General features: G+C 33.2%; 4 protein-coding genes across 5 annotated transcripts; 2 read left to right on the forward strand and 2 right to left on the reverse strand.

Annotated features, from left to right (window-relative positions):
• The first annotated feature begins 809 nt into the window (after positions 1-809).
• LOC107430566 (kinesin-like protein KIN-10B) lies at positions 810-5,007 on the forward strand. The gene is made up of 14 exons (XM_048463677.2): positions 810-1,198; positions 1,298-1,466; positions 1,577-1,970; positions 2,085-2,290; positions 2,388-2,695; positions 2,778-2,841; positions 3,006-3,095; positions 3,170-3,248; positions 3,334-3,620; positions 3,701-3,747; positions 4,318-4,339; positions 4,447-4,509; positions 4,610-4,648; positions 4,738-5,007. The coding sequence occupies exons 1-14, from the start codon at positions 963-965 to the stop codon at positions 4,810-4,812; spliced, it is 2,079 nt and encodes a 692-aa protein (XP_048319634.2). The 5' UTR covers positions 810-962; the 3' UTR covers positions 4,813-5,007.
• A 1,067-nt stretch (positions 5,008-6,074) lies between these two features.
• Positions 6,075-9,095, forward strand: LOC132804350 (uncharacterized). The gene is made up of 2 exons (XM_060818643.1): positions 6,075-6,166; positions 6,291-9,095. The coding sequence occupies exon 2, from the start codon at positions 6,365-6,367 to the stop codon at positions 7,763-7,765; it is 1,401 nt and encodes a 466-aa protein (XP_060674626.1). The 5' UTR covers positions 6,075-6,166; positions 6,291-6,364; the 3' UTR covers positions 7,766-9,095.
• Positions 9,096-9,226: 131 nt separating this feature from the next.
• LOC107427650 (aspartic proteinase 36) lies at positions 9,227-12,468 on the reverse strand. 2 transcript variants are annotated; one of them, XM_060818646.1, is made up of 7 exons: positions 11,852-12,468; positions 11,599-11,755; positions 10,704-10,786; positions 10,524-10,620; positions 10,278-10,338; positions 9,885-10,091; positions 9,227-9,503 (listed from the first exon to the last, which is right to left on the reverse strand). In XM_060818646.1, the coding sequence occupies exons 1-7, from the start codon at positions 12,403-12,405 to the stop codon at positions 9,472-9,474; spliced, it is 1,191 nt and encodes a 396-aa protein (XP_060674629.1). In that variant the 5' UTR covers positions 12,406-12,468; the 3' UTR covers positions 9,227-9,471. The 2 variants fall into 2 exon arrangements, with proteins under 2 accessions (XP_060674629.1, XP_060674628.1); XM_060818645.1 differs by having other exon boundaries at positions 10,278-10,347.
• A 2,177-nt stretch (positions 12,469-14,645) lies between these two features.
• LOC125419087 (metallothionein-like protein type 2) lies at positions 14,646-15,860 on the reverse strand. Its single transcript, XM_048464226.2, has 3 exons — positions 15,697-15,860; positions 15,345-15,425; positions 14,646-15,171 (listed from the first exon to the last, which is right to left on the reverse strand). The coding sequence occupies exons 1-3, from the start codon at positions 15,759-15,761 to the stop codon at positions 15,078-15,080; spliced, it is 240 nt and encodes a 79-aa protein (XP_048320183.1). The 5' UTR covers positions 15,762-15,860; the 3' UTR covers positions 14,646-15,077.
• Between the last annotated feature and the right edge of the window lie 4,049 nt (positions 15,861-19,909).

The raw sequence follows: 19,909 nt of genomic DNA on the forward strand, positions 1-19,909 counted from the left end.
TTATTTCCATAAGCATCTAAATTACAAAGAATAAAAAATATTTTTTAACCTGCTTTGTTAAGGAAAAATTCTAATTAGTCTGATTTTGATATAGCTAACAATCTCGTCTTTTACTATATGTTTGTATCGCTTAAAAATAAAAATTTAAAATGATTTATACTATTTTTCAATTGCATTCTTTCGAATTTTTATTTTTATTATTATTATTTTCTGGTAAATATCATTATTACTTGTTATAAAGCATAAATTGTAAGTTTTTATGATTTTTTTACTGCTCTGTTTTTTTTTTTTTTTTTTTTTTTTGATGTCGAAGGTGGGAATTCGAATATTGAACCTCTACTAGAGAAAATAATTGCTAGATTTTTCTTATTTGTCACATTAAATTATACTTGAATGGGATGTTTCAATTTTTGAGAAAAATAATTTTTTTTTTTTTTTAATCTTTACATTTCCGGACTAATATTCTATATGAGTGATAATATCATCCTACCCCTATTCTTTAGGTGAGATATATATATATTTTTTTTGAAAAAGGTGAGATAATTAGAATGTTTACTTTTTACTGAACAAAATATTAAATTAGGAATTATTGTTCGTTTTGGTCAGCAGATTGAGAAATATTAAAAGTTTAAAAACAAGTCCGATATTAAACTAAAAAAAATACTTTGGTATTTAAAATATAGAGGGATTTATCCAAACCTCCATCCAAATTCAAACAAAAAGAAAGCCGCCCAATTCAGAAACTTATAAAGTGGACCCCAGGCTCTCCAACGGTCAAATAGTTTCAAACTTCCTCTCTTAACTCTTTGCCTTTGTTTTAGTGCTTACAACATCAAGAATACCTGTCTTCTTTTCCTTCCTCCTCTCCCTCTCCAACGTTCAATTTTCTGCAAAGCCAAAACCAAAACTCAACGTTCAATTCTCACTATCTCAAATTCCAGGCCTTATTTTCTTTCAAATCTATGGCGGCTTTAGGCGGCCCATGGACCACAACCCAGACTACGAAATCTACCACTCCTGCTGCAAAAGTAAACCCCACTTCAATTTCCAAAGTCAGGGTCATAGTAAGGGTTCGCCCTTTTCTTCCTCATGAAATCGCCGTGAAGAATGATGACCAGACCCCATGTGTCTCTCTACTCGAAGAAGAATGCCAGTCTGGTGATGAAGTGGTTGTTTATCTCAAAGATAAAGAAACCAGGTCTGGGATTTTCTGGGTTTCTTTTTTTTTTTTTTTTTTCTCCTTTTGTAAATGGAGGAAAAATTTGTGATTTTCTTTTTCTACTGTTTTCTGTTGCAGCCGTAAAGAGTGTTATCGGTTGGACTCCTTTTTTGGCCAAGAAGACAACAACATTACTCAGATCTTTTACAAAGAAGTGAGCCCTTTTATTCCTGGTGTCTTCCATGGTTACAATGCTACGGTGTTCGCTTATGGAGCTACTGGCAGTGGAAAGACCTACACAATGCAGGTCTATCCTTAAAATTTCTGAAAATTTTGGGTTCAATTCGAAATTTTCGCTACATTTCCTTCATTTTCTTAGGGAAGAAAAAATACCCAGATATTGTTTGATTATGGCAGGGAACAGAGGAGCTGCCGGGATTAATGCCGTTGGCGATGTCGACGATCTTGTCTCTGTGCCAGAAAACAGGAAGCAAAGCAGAGATTTCGTACTACGAAGTGTATATGGATAGGTGTTATGACCTATTAGAACTCAAAGTCAAAGAAATTGCTGTTTGGGATGATAAAGACGGGCAGATTCATCTCAGGGGACTATCTAGGGTCCCTGTAAATTCTATGCCGGAATTTCACGAGGTATTTTCCTCCGGGATTCAGAGGCGGAAAGTTGCACATACAGGTCTCAATGATGTCTCTAGTAGGAGCCATGGAGTTCTTGTAATTTCTGTTTCCACTCCTTGTCCTGACGGTTCTGGGGCTGTTATTTCTGGAAAGCTGAATCTCATAGACTTAGCAGGTGTCTTTCTCACCATTTTTCCTGTAATTGTTTGGATAGAGAGAAATGTATGGTGGATTTTCTTTTTCTTTTTTTAATGTGGGGTTTTGTTCTATTATCTTTCTGAACAAACAGGGAATGAAGATAACAGGAGAACCTGCAATGAAGGTATTCGTCTACAAGAGAGTGCCAAGATCAACCAGTCCTTGTTTGCACTGTCCAATGTGATTTATGCACTCAATAACAACAAAAATCGAGTTCCTTATAGGGAGAGCAAATTGACAAGGATATTGCAGGATTCTCTTGGAGGAACCAGTCATGCTTTGATGGTGGCCTGCTTGGTAAATCCTTAGATTAACTTTTTTTTCTTTTCTTTTTTGGCTCTTTCCCTCTTTCTATCTTTAATAACTTATGTGGAAAATTTTCTTTGCTTAATAGAATCCAGGAGAGTACCAGGAATCTGTTCATACAGTCAGCTTGGCTGCTCGGTCACGCAATATATCCAATTTTGTTTCCTCAGCTCAGAAACAAGAGACCCCGAAGGTCAAAGTCGACATGGAAGCGAAACTCCGTGCTTGGCTCGAATCAAAAGGAAAGACCAAGGGTGCTCAAAGAGTTGGGGCATTCAATTCTCCATGTGTGGGGAAAACTTCAAGTTCTATTGGTACCCTTAAGAAACGCGGTGCAAGTAGAAGCTCTGCTAAAGACAGGGTCATTAACAATTCGGATGCTATGGTAAAAGAAAGGTATAGGAAAGTAATGATTAAAAAACTTCCATTGCAAAAGCTGGTATTACTGTTTCTGTTATCTAACTGTTAGTTTGTTCAGGATCGTCTCGGTGCCATTCAGAAATTTATTCAATTTTGAAGATCCGGGTGATTCTAGCATAAGGGTAAGTGTGGAAATACCAGCATATTTTCTTTATATGCTCTCAGAGTAGAATAGCTGGATTTCATGGTCTTTTCTCTTCTTTTTTTTTTTTTTTTTTTTTTTTGTCAAGCATGCTATCATATTGAATAGGTTGAATTTGCTGATATATTGTTATGTTATATGAAGGAATATTGGTCAAAAACTTTACAAGAAGGAAGTTTGAATGACAGTTTAGTAGCTCCACCAGGGGATGAGACTCTTCCAAGTCCAATCAATGTTAGTTTTCCCTTACATTTACATTAGAATTTAAGCTGCATGAGAACATTTATGGATTGAAATTAATTTTGCAGGGTCTATGTCAAGCTTCTAAGAACGAAAACAGAGATGGCAATGGGGGGACTCTAACAAAATCTAATACAGGTTTGCCTGGTATTTTACAGTTTTGAGCAATTAGAAGTTTCTTCTTTGGTTTTTCCTTCGGTATATAGTCATTTGATTTTATATGACTGCGTAGATGAGGCATCAACCAAGGATGAGAGCTCAGGAAACATTACTCCACCATCACCTATAAGTGAGAGGAAAAATACACTAAGAAGTCCCGTAAGAAAAGTTCTCTCCCCTATCAACACCAATGGAAATCAGAAGCCTCTCGACGAATTCTCATTCACAGATCAAGCATGTACTTTCAACTTTGAGCCAACGACTCCCAAAACACCTTCTATTTTGACCTGTGCCAATATCAAATTCCAAGCATTTGGGACCCCACTTGATAAATTTAATGCAAACAGTTCTAATTTAAAGGTAAAACCGAACTACCAAACTCCATAAGATAATTAGGCTCTTCAAAAGTTGGTCCTCACCTGTATGTTTTTGGCCTGCAGAGCTACCTTGTTCAAGAGTATATCGATTTCTTAAATACAGCGAGCAGGTACGCTAATCATTCTATCAGATTTTTTTTCTCTTCTATTGTTAAACTACCATTAGCATAGAATTTAAGTTGTCAAGAAATTGACCCCAACTAAATTTGTCAAGCCAACACATAATAAGAGTTCATATTCTGCCCAAGTAGGGGGTTAATTATATTCAAACGCGATTAGACAGAATTTCTTTAAGATTAACTTTTGGTATTAGAGCTCTATTTCACTATATCATCTTGTTATTGAATGGAAAAAGACATGAGGGTTAGCTAATCATTCTATCAGATTTTTGTTCTCTTCTATTGTTAAACTACCATTAGCCTAGAATTTAAGTTGTCAAGAAATTGACCCCAACTAAATTTGTCAAGCCAACACATAATAGAGTTCATATTCTGCCCAAGTAGGGGGTTAATTGTATTCAAACGCGATTAGACGTGAGGGTTAGTGTTAAGTATGTGTTTGTGCATAACTAAGCCCACTTCTTGTAAATTGGAATACCATTTTGTGTCTATTTATTGAATTATTAGAATTCCTTAAAGAAGATGGTGCTGAATCTGTAATTGGCTTTCAAATATTTGCAGGGAAGAGCTGGTGGAGTTAAAGGTAATACATATCCATGGCTTCCTAATAACAGATAAGATAATACATTTTCATGAAATTTTTTATTTTCTCTTCCTTTCAATTTTGTACACCCTTTCGAACATTTTCAGGGGATAGGTGTGAAAACAGCAGAATACATACTAGAGCTGAGGGAAACTAGCCCATTAAAATCGGTAAGCAGTGCGTGCAAAAGAATTCAACATAAATACAAAGTGTCACTTTCAGTGAATGATATAAGTAGTACTAAGTTATATGATTTTTGACTTGTTCCAGCTAAATGATTTGGAGAAGATAGGCCTTTCATCTAAGCAGGTAAGTTTTCATTATCAACGAACTTTCTGCATAGAAAGGATGGATGAGACTAAAAGAGAAGTTTACTAATTCACTGAACTTATTTACAGGTTCATAACTTAATTAGCAGAGCTGCTAGAGGAATATTTGATAAACAAGAAGATGCACCATCCAGTTGTTCATAGACTTGGGTGCGGTGCATATGTTTGGAAATTGCCATTCTCGATTAAAGGCGGATAACTCTCCGCCGCATTGTACTAAAACATTGTTAATACTGTAGGATAGAGATGTAATTTATGAGAATTGTATTGGCACAGTTATGAAAATTTGATATGATTTTTAATTTATTAATTTTATTAATTAATATTATGCATTCTGCATGTATTCTGTGCCTATGGTTGTTTAATATTCATAATAAAATTAATTCTATGTATAAATAATTTCTACTTTTAATGTGAAACTGTTATTAATATTATCAATTTCCTTAATTCTCTAAAAATGTATATAATTGTATATAATGTAATAATTTTCATTAATAATTATCTAATTTCAATTTAATCTTATTTTGGAAATTTACATGAATAATAATAATACAGATTTATCAATGTCGCAGATTTATCAATGTCGCAATATATTATTAGGGTTTTTCCCATAAATAGCCACCTTACAACTCCATTTTAGAAAAATAGCAAAATTTTTTTTTTTTTTAAAAACTAGCCACCTTGGGACAAAAATACCCTTGATAAAATTGAAAATTACACAAAAGCTTTCCTTTCTTCTACACAGCCGTTCGTTCGTGGGGGTGGGATTTATACAAAACTGTTCGTGGGGTTTCTCTAAACTCTTTGCATCTCATCGCCTCTCACTCTCATTTTTTTGTATTTTCTCATATCTCAAACTAAAATCAGGTAAAAATTTTATCTTTTTTCTTATTAGATGTATGTTTTTTTTGTTTTTTCTCTTTCTATTTTTTCTTATAAGTTTTATTAGTTTAGGGTTTTTTAAGCTTTTTATTTGATATGGGTATGCAAGAAATTGATTTATGAGATGTTCTATGTGATTTTAAAGATACTTTAGGTGGCATATGGTTTGAAAATGGGAGAAATTTTGTGTAAAACTGAAAAATCGCGAAAAACAGTAAAAACGGAGGAAATTTGGCGAAAAAGATGAATTTCCGCCAATTTCCTCCAGTTTGTCAGTTTTCGCAAATTTCCGCCAATTTTTCGCCAATTTTCCGCCAGTTTTCCGCCATTTTTCCGCCAGTTTTCCACCAGTTTTCCGCCAATTTTCCGCCAGTTTTCCGCCAGTAGGAAAAAGCTATATTTGGCCCCAAAAAAAAAACAGAATCAATTTTTTTAATACAGTTAATATGTTTGTTTAATAGTATTCAAAATTTTATATATTTATTGATTTAGTTTAACGTTATTCATTTAATTTTGTAGTCAAATGGAAGATGATGACATTGTAATTGCGGTTTTATACAATGGAACATTGGTACAAAATGATAGTGGTGATTGGGAATATCGAAATGGTAAAAATGTAATGGTTTCCGTCGGCAAGAGATGCACAAAATCAGAGTTAGAGGATGAGATTTTCAATTCTATTGAGATAGATCGAAATGAATATTTGCTAAAGCTAAAATGGATATATGGACGATGTGCAGAAAAGTTGGATCCTACAGAAATACGATGTGATAGGGATGTGAAATGCTTTCTTCAAGAAGTGAGGAATGGAGGGATGACAATGATGCGGCCTCCATTGTATGTTGAGGTGATTTCAAAAGTTGAACATGTATGTAGAAATGTTCATCAAACAGCATTTGCTTCGGATAGTGGGAGTAATCTTCATTCTTTTTCTTGTCCTCCAATTGGCGGTCGTCTACCACAAGCTTCCGGTACTGAACCAATTCAGGCTACATCTCAGGAAATTATGGTTCAAAAAACTCAGTTTAGAGATCAAGTTGATGTTCGTGGGGGGGCCTGGACATCATTTAACATTCACGAAGGAGTTGATGTTGGAGGTGACTATGCTGAACGGTTTCCTAACGACGAGGAGTATGAGCAGTTGCATCATATTGATCATGATGAGAATTACAATGCAGCAGGGGATGATGTTGGTCATAATGATGTAGATTTTGATCATGAGTTGCCGGATAATGATAATGATATGCATCCTGAAATGAACAATGAAGAAGTTGATGATGTTAGGGTTCATCGTGCTACAAGTGACCACATATCATCGAGCAACAGAAGTGGTTCTATGGCCATATTTTCGTCAAAGTTCACTGGCTGTGAGAGCATAGTAGTTGGACAATTATTTCGCAACAAACGTGACCTACAGAATAAACTGAGTATCTATTGCATGCGAGAAAATAAGGAGTTCAAGGTGACACGATCAACTACACAACGGTATGAGGTTGTATGCTTGGAAAATACTTGTAAATGGCGACTACGTGCAACCACATTTAAAAATGGAGAAATATTTGTTGTGAGAATTTTTGATAATGTACACAGTTGCTCGTTAGATATCGTGCATCGAGAACACAAGCAAGCCAGTAGTCGGGTTATCGGGCAATGTATCAAATCTAAATATGAAGGTATTGCACGTGTTTACAAACCCAAAGAAATTCAACATGATTTTTTGCAGAAATATGGGGTGAATATAAGTTACAACAAAGCATGGAGAGGTAAAGAGTATGCACTTAACAGTGTTAGGGGATCTCCAGAGGAGAATTTTGCTAAGTTACCTGCCTACTGTTTTGAGTTAGTGTCGAAGAACCCTGGGACTGTTACACGTATCAAAACAGACGATAATAACAATTTTGTATATTTCTTTATGGCGATTGGAGCAAGCATTAGGGGATTTAAATCCCACATAAGATCCGTATTGGCTGTTGATGCAACTACATTGAAAGGGAAATACAAAGGGTACATGTATATTGCATCGGGCATGGATGGCAATAAGCAAATATATCCTTTGGCTTTCGGCATTGGAGATGGAGAGAACGAGCAAGCATATACATGGTTTTCCCAAAACCTGAAGGATGCCATCGGAGATTTTCCAGATTTGGTGTTTGTGAGTGATAGACACCCCGCTATTGAAAGGGTATTACGCAAAGTTGATTTTCCTTACTATTAACTTATATAATCTATTAGAAATTGATTTTCCAAGTGGAGGAAATTAGTTTCTAATAGGAGTAAAAATTATTCAACGATTTCCGCTTGGAGGAAATGTTTTCCAACAGGAGGAAAACTATTTCCGCTTGGAGGAAAATTTTTCCGCTTGGAGGAAAACTATTTCCGCTTGGAGGAATTAGTGACCTTTCGCTTTCCGCCAAAATACGTGTCACTAATACGAGTAGAGATGTTAACCTGCCTATTGGGTTCGTAACCAAACCGTAGACCTGTAATTATGGTGAAGTCCCTCTGTGTAAATCTAGCACCACGCCCTCCAAAATTGAATACCATAGAGTCCTTGTCTTCGCAAACACATTGCCTATACAGCATGCTGTTGACGATGTGGCCACTAAATTGTATCTCGTTGGCCTTCAAAAAGTGGCCAAAACAGCTATCCTCAAACTTCTTTATTTGGGCTGGAGTCAGTTTGAACTTAATATCCGACACGGCTTTCCAGAAGTTCGATCTACAATTAACCTTTACCCTCGATATCTCCGAGTCCCAAAACCTTCGTTGGTAATCTGAATCCATTTATCTGCAAATCAAATACAACAAAACATAACAGATGGAGGAAACATTTTTTCCGACACGAGAAAAGCCTGAAGGACAATTTTTCCGCCTGGAGGAAAAAATTTTCCGCCTGGAGGAAAAGGTTTTCCGCCTGGAGGAAATTTTTTCCTCCAGAAGTAAAAAAATTCCCGCCAGGAGGAAAAAAAGAGAAAATATTTTCCTCGGGGTGGAAAATTTTCCAGAACCAAAATAACATACACCTAACGGGATTTTCAAACCAGCGCATAATACATTATACATTAGTAGTGTACATTATACATTGCTTCGTAAAGATAACCTATAGATATATTATGGTTTCACATTCAAACCTCCCATTAAATTCAAACAAAAACACAAGTTCACAATAGTTTTAATTTCACATTTCACATTCTAACCATGCAACACAAACATTTCTGACTCACATGCATATACAAGAGAACCTAACCATCTTAGACACATAAACAGGGTTATATGATAAAGAATAAATAAACTGACTCACATCCTTAAGAATAGGAGCAGGAAGGCAGCATATGTATTGACCATCTGGATGTCTTTCACAGCGTTGTTCTTCACCAGAATTCAATTTAGAGTAGCGTAAGAAAGACGGTGGGAAAGGCAATGTTGGAGAAGCTAGGCTTAATATATATTTTGTTCCAAAGGCAAATTTCAGAGCCGACAAGTCACGTGACAAGGCACACTCCGATTGATTTATTTTTATGGGAACCTCCGATTGATTTATTTCTGCAATTAAATTTATAGAGACGAAATAAGTTGAGGTACTTTGATTTCCCTTTCAAATGCAATGCTCTATAAGCCATATATCTTAACCCAAATAAGGTAGATAACTCGATTGCGCAAATTAGAGACAGATACCTATAAAAATTACAATACATCTACTATGGAAGTTTACACGAAAAGAACTTTCTCTTCATATATCGAGTATCGACCCAATAAAAAATCCCACTATACAAATCAGCTTTTAGAGTGGCTGAAGCTCTTGCTCGGGAACAACCGCACCAACAGGCTCGTAGGCACCGATCTCTTGCCGTCTATTGTTCCATAATAACCACATCCCCAACGTCAATACTACAAAAATCAAAGCAACCATAGCTCCAGCACTCACAGCCCAAATGTGTTGCTCCCACCATAACCTGCAATCCTCGAAATGAACCCCAATGTGATAAAAAGGAGACATGAAATTTCCGCTTCAAATTTCAGCTTTGTTTTCATACTCATCATCCATTACAATATATGATCATACATATCCAACTACAAGTTCACACATCTAGATTTACAGAAATGACCATAGCTAAACACATCATCTCACTAGCTTACATCCTAAAATAATACTAGTTTTTCTGCTTGTGTGAAAAACAGACTTTTGTCTATCTATAGGCTTAATGTTCAATAGGTGAATCATTGATCAACTCCACATATGGATAGATGCCTAGCATAATTGTGAATTTGTGAAAACTGTAGTTTCAATTTGTGAGGCTATGTAAAGGCCGTTAGATGCTTGAAACGTACTCTACCTGGAAAAACATTCTGAGACAAGTCAACTGGAACTACAGGAGGCAGAATTTCTGTACTTCTATTCTGGCTATCAGAAGGTAACCGAGATGGGGGAGGAGCACTAACATAATTCAATCTCTTTCCAAGTTCAGAACAATTAGTTTTCCAAAAGCCAATCTTATCATTCTCTCGATCATAAGTTACAAGGGTATTACGGACAAGAATTCCTGTAAAAGTTGAATAAAGAAATAGTGAGATGCCCATTTGTAAATCTAAATGCACAGCACATGTAAGAAGAAAAGGGATCTATTGTCATGTGTATAAATGACAGTCCTACACAAGATGGCTTGAGCAATGAAGAACCATATCTCAGAGTAACCTTTAAAATACAGAGAGAGAGAGGGTTGGCATACCTCCCAAAAGCGTAGTTGAATCCGCATTTTTAAAAATTCCCAAGCAATATGCACCACTAACCTTTGTATACTTTTAGTGGCCAGAGGAATAAAGAAGTAGAAAACAAAGGAAAGAAAAAGTTCAGTGACTGTATACTTGCAATTAAACTTTGAATAGAAAGAAGCAATATCTTCAAAATGAGTGTAGATAAGCCTCCATCAAAGAGTTCATTTTGATTTCAAAATATGGGTAGCTGATCAAATTACCCGAAACAAGTAGTTTTCAGGAGACAACGACCATTTTTGCCCATTGTTGAAAACCATATCAACTTCTGGAAATATTTTTGATAGTTGAGTGACATCCCTAATAACAAATTTCAAAATCATTAGATTTATAACCACACAAGTTAGTAAAACCAAGTGTTAAAGTTCAAGTTGTATGAATACCTTCCAGCACCAGAAAAACAAATATCGTTATAACTTGGGTCAGGACCATGAACTCGTTTGAGGAAATGAATTTTCTTTATTAACTGCATATTACACAACAGAATTATGATAAGTTCATTGTTTAACATAATAGTTATAAAATGTAGACAGATGGAAAACTAAGAAACACTTAATCTTAGAGGTATTATATCTAAAAGAAACTTAACAGAACATCATAGAAAAAAAATTTAAAAAAAAAAGAAAAGAAAAATCAGCAAATTGATTTGGAATATTGATAGCGATTCAAGAATCTACAGGCTATGATGCATCTCCTGCAACTTTCAACTCTAGCTTATTATCTTTTATTTAAAACCAAAAATAAATAAATAAATAAATAAAAATAAAAGAATGAAGATAAAGCTAGTATATTACAAACATCAATATTCAAAAACTATTGAAAATATCTTCTGATTTGTTCATAAACAAACAACTACTGCATCAAAGCTCCAATAGCCACCTTATTCACTGATTACAATATTGGAGCCATGCTCATGCTGCTGATTGCAATAGCTTCAGGAGGAAAAAGGATGGTATATCTTTACACCACCTAAAAGCAAAGCTTCCCTATCCAACTAAAAATTAAACCTGTCTATAATAAGGTTATATACAGCTTAAGTAACTAAGAGATGGTGAAGCTTACTAGCTATTGATTATTAATCTTTTAAGTTTCTGCTAAGCAAACATATCTGAATCACGATCTAGACTTTTTGATAAAACTTCACAAGAAATGAGACAAAATACCTCCTTGAAAAATATTAAACCACCTTTCTATTTTATTTCACTCATATTAACAATGAATTTGATCTTAAATGTAATAAAATAAAATAAAGGATGGAACTAAAGCATGAAAGCTTACAACATCCTTAAATGCGAGAAAAGCTTCCTCAGGAAGATAAGCATATGTAGTTCCACTATCCAAGACAGTTCCATGTCTTTGATCAAAAACTTTTGGGCTTAATTTTAATGGCTTCCCCGCCACATGTATTTCCTTCAGCTCAATGTTGTAATACGGACTGTTGTAATCCCAAAACTAAAGTATATGTGTGAGATGCACAAAATATACTTTTCAAATACCAAATATAAAGTTCACATATTGTAAAAGTACATACCTGCGAAATGGGTCTGAATGGGTAAATACCATACCAGGGGGAGAAGGGATAGCACCAAGAACCATAGCACCCCCACCGACGCCCATCCCACCATAACATAATGAAAATGAATCATCAATAACCCTCTTGTCAACAAGCTGATCCATCACACTAAGCCTACCACGCCCCAAACCCATTATTCCATCGGCACGTTGGCTATATAGATCACCAGTTTCCAAAGTTTCACAACCGAAAACTGCACGCTGGGGTACAAGTTCACTTTCATTGCCAAAAGAAACGATGTCCTCACCAAGGACGCCACTACTGGAGCTCATCTCAGCATAGCGGCGCTCATAAGTGCATTGAACCCCTTCATTGTCACAGTTACAATTGATACTGCACTTTATAGGTTGATACGTGCTAGATAAATTCGGTTGGAACCTTGGATCCTGCATGGAAAAAAGAGTTACTCTTAATCGAACGACTCTTGCCGACACAACAATGGACGAGGACGATGCCGGCGAATGGGAGACGAATGTCGGTGAAAATGGTGGCCGGGATGGTAAGATGTGCATATGCCCTAGCTGCGTTTTCAAACGTTTTCAAAGGGAAAGTGAAAAAACAAAACCGAAACCAAAAAAAATAAAAGGCTTTTTGATAGAGAAAAGAAAAAAAAATATATATATATATATATATAGATAAGGGTATTTTAGTCCAAATGGGTAAAATATTGGTTAGTTTTTAAAAAAATAAAAAAATTTGCTATTTTTCTAAAATAAAATGGCTAGTTATCGAAAAAACTCAATATTTTATTATTTATGAAAAGTACATTACTAATAATAATTAAGAAAAATATTTTTTTATCAAAATAAATTTTTTTAAAACAAAAGCAAATATTTAACGCTGTTGAAAAGCACTGTGCATATTAATATACTTCATTTTGTTTTGAAATGCCTACAAAAAAATCTTACAGATGTATTCAATAAAGATTTTTAAAAACTCTATAAAAATTTTAAGTATTTAATTTGGATTTTTAAAAAGCTAAAAACTATATGGTACTTAATTAAAGGTATTCAAAATTTCAATAATTTTTACGAACTTCTATAAATGTTAAGGTATATTTAATTGAGATTTTAATTAATTTTTATAAACTTATATAGAATTTAATTCAAAACTTGGGATATTTTGATGTTGATTTTAAATAACTTTTTAAAAAACTTATAAAAGTTCAATAAATATTCAATTAAAATTTTTTACAAATCTATAAAAATCATAAGTTTATAAAAATTTAATAAATATTCAATTAAAAGATTTTACAAATCTATAAAAATCATGTGATTTAAATAAAATGTCAATGATTTTTATTGACTTTTTAATTTTATGACATTCATTGACTATGATTTTTAAGTTAAAAATAAAAATATTTATTTAAAAAATTCTTCACTTACCTCAAAATTTTTAAATTAAATTATCTCACAAGGTAGTTTTTACGGCTAATTCTCAGTTTGAAAAAACTCTACTACTCCTGTGAAAATGATAACCCTACCCCGCAAGGATCCACCCCCTGGCAGAGGAACGAGATGGGACCGAGAAATGTACTCATTACCTTGTATATATATTTATATATTTATTATAACTACAAAAATTTTATGGTGAAAATGATCTGCATGAGAATTGCAGTATTAATAATAATTTTTTATAGTATTAACGACAGTTTCTTAAAAAATCATCACCAATACTATGAAAAACCGTCACCAATACTATAATCCGCATAAGAATCGTCCACACCATAAACAGACTGTTTATAATCATATTTAAATATTTTTTTTATTTATATTTATACAATAAACTTATTAGTTAAAATATATATTTTATATCAATAAACTAATATTTTTTAAAGAAATATTGAATTTTATTTTAAAAAGTGGAAAAATAGGTTTCCTTTTCATTTAACTAATCTGCTTCCCATCCCACTCCATTGTCATTTTCACACTCTTGGAGTATTCATTGATCACTATCAACTCGTTTGTAATAACAAAATTGAAAAGAATTATTATTACTATCTACTCCTTTGTAATAATAAAATTGGAAAGGTGGAAAGGATTATTATAGATTGTGCACAAAAATCAAAAGAACAAAATATAAACTATAAATTTTTTCTAATTATTTTCATGAAGGCTATATATATATATATATATATTAACATATTAAATAAAATTTTATTATTACAAAGTTCATAGTTATATTTTTTCAATATCTATGAAAATTCATGGTTATAAATGTCTAATCTCCCTCAAATATTTTTTATATGAATATCTATACAAATTTATGAAAATTTTGTGAACTCCCAGAAAAAGAATTAGAAACCGATCTCTCGATTGAAAAAGAACCGAGAAAAAAGAATGAAAAGAAAAAGAAAATAGTATTTTCAAATGCAATCGTACTTATCTTTGTGCAAATTGACCACAAACAAATAGCAACCGGCTAAAGTGCTAAACAAAACAGTTGTCCGGATCTCTTCAAAACACATCACGAATTAAACCCAAACCACCAACTTTCTTATCGCTCCCAACCACCCACCATGGCCCATGCAAAGAAAAACAGTCGTTCCCACCACACCTTTCATTTTCACATTCTCACACCGACCAATGTGAATCGCCCATCTCAAATCACTCACTGTTCCAAAGTACCACTTGATTATTTGAAATTTTATGCCCCAACGACTTGTTTAGCTGCCTTTATTTCTCATAATCATTCAAATCCCAATTAGATAACAAACAAAAATTCATATTTATCAAAAACAAACAAAAATTCATTAAAAGAACCAGGAAGAAGAAAACTTTCATTCATTCTTCAAAAACTCGTCCTCTTCATACATACATACATAATAAAAAACTACACACACACAGCAGAGACTCATCTATTCATATATATATATATATATATATATTAGACACTAATTTTGCACAAGAAAAGCAGACACCAAGCAGCCAAGACTATCAAATTTCCCTCGGCAAAATCCTAATCCACAAAAGGATCCACTCAAAGGACAACGCCATGACTACTTTATTTCTAGGCAAAAACGCCATATGTTAAAACATAACCACGGCTTATAATTAGTAACATAAGCTACTATTTTATATTATTGTTCTTCTTAGTTCTAGATCTTCAATGGAGAAGGCTCTCTTTATATATTATATATATATATATATATCTCTCTGCTTCAAAGGGTCAATTCTGCCTCCTCTCATTTACAAGTGCATGGATTGCAGGTGCAGTTGTCTCCGCACTTGCAGCCTCCATTCTCCGCTCCCACTTCCATCTCAGATCCCTCAAAGTGTCTACCAAAAAGGAAAAAAAAATTAAAATAAGTACCATAATTTGACATCTTTGCCCCAAAAAACAAAGAAATCAGAAAAAAAAATAAAAAAAAAAATATATATATATATATATATATATATATTTCTCGACAGAATAAATAATATTAATATATAATATAAAAAGAAATACATACGGCTTCTCGGGAGCTACGCCGGTGATAAAGGTCTCTGTCGTGGTCTTCTCTGAGTAGCTCAAGTCAGGGTACATCTTACATCTGCAAGATCATCATCACAAATTTTCGGTATAAACAAGTGTGAAACAATTATAATCCATAACAATTAATCTCGGCTAAACAAAGGTAAAATCTTTCAGAGATCCTAACATTCAGGCAAGTTACTGATGAGCAAAACAAAATTTTCTAGGGAAAATCATCATCAACTTTGCAAACCAGACAAAATAAAAATGAAAAGACAAAAATTAATCTGCACCCAGAAAATAATAGAGCAAAAAAAAAAAAAAAAGACAACGAAAAAAAGAGAACTTACCCTCCACAGCCGCTGCCGCACTTGCAAGCAGTGCCACAGCCACAGTTTCCTCCACAGCAAGACATTGTTTTTCTTTTCTGGGAAAGCTTGACGGAGCTAAAGGTTATAATAATACCGATCACAGAATTTCACTCGCTACTTCTCCTTGGGTTTGAACGAATTATAAGGCAGACCATGACCTTAATTTATAATGAAGCAGAGGAGGCAGAGAGACTGATTTGGACCGTCCACGTGTCATGATCAGACGTCATGTTTATCCATGCAATTCGATCTAATCTTCTCTGTACCTGCTTTTTTCCACGTATCTGCCGTTTTTAATCTTTCCTGTCGATGGGGTCGGTTCTTGGGGGTCCCACTCCCATTTCTCTTTTATTATATAGGGACTCTCTCGAATCTTCTCCTTGTGTACCTCTTCCTGAAGTTTCTTTACCGTTCGATGGTTTGGTACAAGATCTAACGGTCGAGATTTGATGCACTTGGTCATAGATCGAGCTCAAACATGTTACGTCTTCAGGTTTCCAGTTTTTCAAATTGTATTTAAACATTTGATGTGTACGGTGTAGGATATATCAAAGCTTTGAAAAATAAATGGATTTGAATTTGTAGAAAATATCTAGGTTGCTTGTTGCATTTTGCCTTGTTTCCTTCTTGTTTTTAAATTGGTAGTAGATGGAAAAGTTTATCAACAATTTTCTATTTTGTATTTACTGAGGTTTATTTTTAGAAATAATAGAAATCTATATTTATTTTTATTATAATTATAATAAACATAATTATTATTTGATTAATTTTGGATTTTATTTTTTTCTTGTTTTCTTTTTGTTCTTTTACATTATATAGTTAATTGTTATGTTTAATAAACTTTAGCTATTACTAATTAACATTAACAAATAATTTAAATAAATAAATTATACATATTTAAAAACAAAATCAAACAGATTAGGATATATCTATTCATAATGTAAATTTAATAATTACACTATATCTATATATCTATATTTTACGCATATTCACTTTTAATTCAATTTTTACCAACTGTATCAATAAATTATAGTTAATTTTCCATTATAATTAAATGCATCTCTTTACCCCAATTTTTCTTTGAAATTGGCAAACCAACTGCCCTAATTCCGAATCAATCTCCTCCCTCTTGATAAAATTGCCTTATTCATTTTTAACCTTCTAAGTAGATGATTTAGTCCAATTACTTAGATTGCCTGAACTCCAAACAATTTCTATTTTTGAGTTCTGTCAATTTATATGCAGATGGTAGAAGCTGGGTTTATTTTTGGAGATGGGAACCGCATTTCATTAGTCCAATTGCCTATTTAAAATCGAGAGGTCTAGCAGAGAACCAACAGAAACACTGCATAAGACCTACACTGCATAAAACCTGTCCGCGGGATTGGAACTTGTACCATGGATATAAGAGATGAAATAGAAATGCTGTTATTAATGAAATTGACATTAATAGTAATTATGATCAGATATATTTTGAGGGTAGAAGAGAGGGTAACAATGAAAACTTTGATTAATTCACCCAAGCCTATACAGAGTATCATGCAATTGATTTTAGTTTCTACCTTTTTCGAATGCAAAATGCTATAATTATTATATAAACTAATCAATATTTTATTATCAAAGTATTGTTTGTAAAATAACAAAAAATTGCACTATGAATCTATTGTTTATGCTTTCAATTATTACTTCTTTTCTTTTTTTTTTCTTTTTTTGTATTTGGATTTCAAATATTAGTATTCAAGGGCATTTGTGATCTTTTGTCTGAGAATATTTTTAATATAAAATATATATTTAAAAATGTAGTATGATTATTAAATTTTATAGTATAAATATAATCACTCCATACATTAACAAATAGTACCCAATTGCAATTAAACATATTTGTACTATTTGAAAATATAAAATTCTCTCATCATCTTTTAATTTAATACCACTCCTTCTTCACACAATCCATTAAAATTTTAACACTTTCTTTTATATATGTATATATATATATATATATAAACAATAATCAAAATGCATTAGATATTGTGCACATTTTTGTATATTCAATTTATATATGAAAAAAATAAAATAAATATGTGCAAATTTTTCAAAACGAGTAGGATATTAGGGTAATTTGGCCTTACAATAATTGATAGTTTTGATACCGTAGAAACATCATAGATGATAAGGAAAAATTGAAACGGAGGAGCTAAGTTTGCAGTACTTGTACTGCTCGGAAAAGCTAAAGGCCCCATGGTACTACCGAGCTGGTAGTGCTCATGTCTAATATGTCAGATTCTAAATCTTCAACAAAGTCTCAGCCCATCATTAACAGATTATAAAAGATGAGAATCTTTTCAGCTCGACTCAAACCACAACAAAAAATAAATAAATAAAAACGACCTAGCAATGTGATTGATTTGCCACTACCTTCCTGCAATGTAGCTCGAATACCATATTCATGTATAAGAGAAATTAAACCTTTTCATCTTCATATTTTATGAGCGTAGACAGCCTGTCTTTTTAGACAATCAATTTGAATTTGGATCTCTATATTTACAATATAAAAAGAAAATTTAAATATATATATATATATATATATACAGTCCGTTTATGGTGTGGACAGTCCTCATGCGGACCATAATATTGGTGACAGTTTTTTATAGTATTGGTGATGATTTTCTAAAAAACCATCGTTAATACTATAAAAAATCATTACTAATACTACGATCCTCATACAGACCGTTCTCACCACAAAATTTTCATATATATATATATATATATATTAAGAGTTGAGCCTTTATCTATCTCCAAATAAACAGCTCCTTTTTGTTGCTTACTTGATAAGACATAATTCAATTCAATGATGAACTTTTTAAAAATTAAACAGCTATGTCAACATAAGTAGTTTATAATGCCCGAGTGGGGACAACAGATATTATTATTTCATCTGATAAATGATAATAATAATAATAATAGTTTATATGGTTTAATTAAAATTTTAATTAGAGTACTCAATCCACCAAGTTTTATGAAAGTTTAAACCGGCAATTTGGTCAGATTGATTGTTTCATAAATAAAGTAACAATGAGATCTATCTATAAAAAGTGCAGAATAAAGGGAGTTTTAAAATTTTGCTTACTATCTTAGATAGTCATTCTTGCTTTGGCAAGCCGAGTTCGTCACAGAAGAAAAGTGGAGAGTCTTTAGCTGCAGCTTTTTGAAATTTTAACGGATAAAAAAGGCATATTTCTTATAGCTAAAGCAACGCATGTTATCCTACGAAAAAAGAGTAAAAAATAAAATAAAATGAATGATGGAATCTATTAGTTTTCTTGTGATCCAACTACCCACCAAATTAACGGAGGGTGTGAGATTGACTTTTTACCTAACCAAACTAAATCGATAATCATATTTGAATATTAATTTTTAAGGGTATTATTCGTTAGTTTATATAGTTACTAGCCAAGGTTAGTTACGATTGTTTACATCAATAATATCTACCACATTCACCATTACACATGCTACAGTTAGCCATTCATTCTACAAGGTGATGAGTTTTGGTGCTTATTCCTTCATCACTTAAGCAGCTTCTTTTGTTAGAAATGGATTTCATTTTTGATACAGAGGAAAGGTGTTAATACTTTTTAAAGAAAAAGGTGTTTTACTTTTTGTGGGATTTAGATGCTAATGCCACCATATGGTACCATTTCAGACATGATCAAGCCTCTAATCCAGATCCAGATGATGATGGGATTTAATTTCAAACCTTATCATAGTCAAGTCGAAGAACTTAATCAACCAATCTTTTAGCATTAATTGAGAAACTGTGATACGCATATGGAGATGGTGTGTGAGTTAGTGGTGGAACCTCAAGAGCACATGGAAATAAAAAGGGATGGTGCTCGTATTTTTGTACGTTTTGTAACGTTGTATTCTCTAAGGCAGAAGGCTGAAGGTGGCAGAACCCACTAACACGTACCATCCCTTTTAGGCCCGGCACATTCTTTTGCTATTCACTATCTGGGTCCCACAGCCTTACGTCAACGACCCATCATCAAAACAAAGATTGCAAAGCAATTGTGCTGACCTACTAGTCACGCTATGCTTATTCGTCGTGGTGGGCCCTAATTCAACTTCGTCCATTTGAAAGCACCTTAAAAAAAAAAAAGAGTCCCATCACTTTCCTTTATCTTTCAGCCCTTGA

The sequence above is a fragment of the Ziziphus jujuba genome, chromosome 6, assembly GCF_031755915.1.
Source record: "Ziziphus jujuba cultivar Dongzao chromosome 6, ASM3175591v1".
NCBI lineage: Eukaryota > Viridiplantae > Streptophyta > Magnoliopsida > Rosales > Rhamnaceae > Ziziphus > Ziziphus jujuba.

Coding starts and splice junctions, on each gene's coding strand:
- LOC107430566 (XM_048463677.2), top strand. CDS start 963: ATGGCGGCTTTAGGCGGCCCATGGACCACAACCCAGACTACGAAATCT. Junction 2,842..3,005: donor CGGGTGATTCTAGCATAAGG/GTAAGTGTGGAA, acceptor TGTTATATGAAG/GAATATTGGTCAAAAACTTT. Junction 3,621..3,700: donor CAAACAGTTCTAATTTAAAG/GTAAAACCGAAC, acceptor TTTGGCCTGCAG/AGCTACCTTGTTCAAGAGTA.
- LOC125419087 (XM_048464226.2), bottom strand. CDS start 15,761: ATGTCTTGCTGTGGAGGAAACTGTGGCTGTGGCACTGCTTGCAAGTGC. Junction 15,426..15,696: donor TGCGGCAGCGGCTGTGGAGG/GTAAGTTCTCTT, acceptor ATGATCTTGCAG/ATGTAAGATGTACCCTGACT. Junction 15,172..15,344: donor GGCGTAGCTCCCGAGAAGCC/GTATGTATTTCT, acceptor CCTTTTTGGTAG/ACACTTTGAGGGATCTGAGA.
- LOC132804350 (XM_060818643.1), top strand. CDS start 6,365: ATGACAATGATGCGGCCTCCATTGTATGTTGAGGTGATTTCAAAAGTT.
- LOC107427650 (XM_060818645.1), bottom strand. CDS start 12,405: ATGCACATCTTACCATCCCGGCCACCATTTTCACCGACATTCGTCTCC. Junction 10,787..11,598: donor TTCTCGCATTTAAGGATGTT/GTAAGCTTTCAT, acceptor TGTAATATGCAG/TTAATAAAGAAAATTCATTT. Junction 10,092..10,277: donor TTCAACTACGCTTTTGGGAG/GTATGCCAACCC, acceptor CAACTTTTACAG/GAATTCTTGTCCGTAATACC.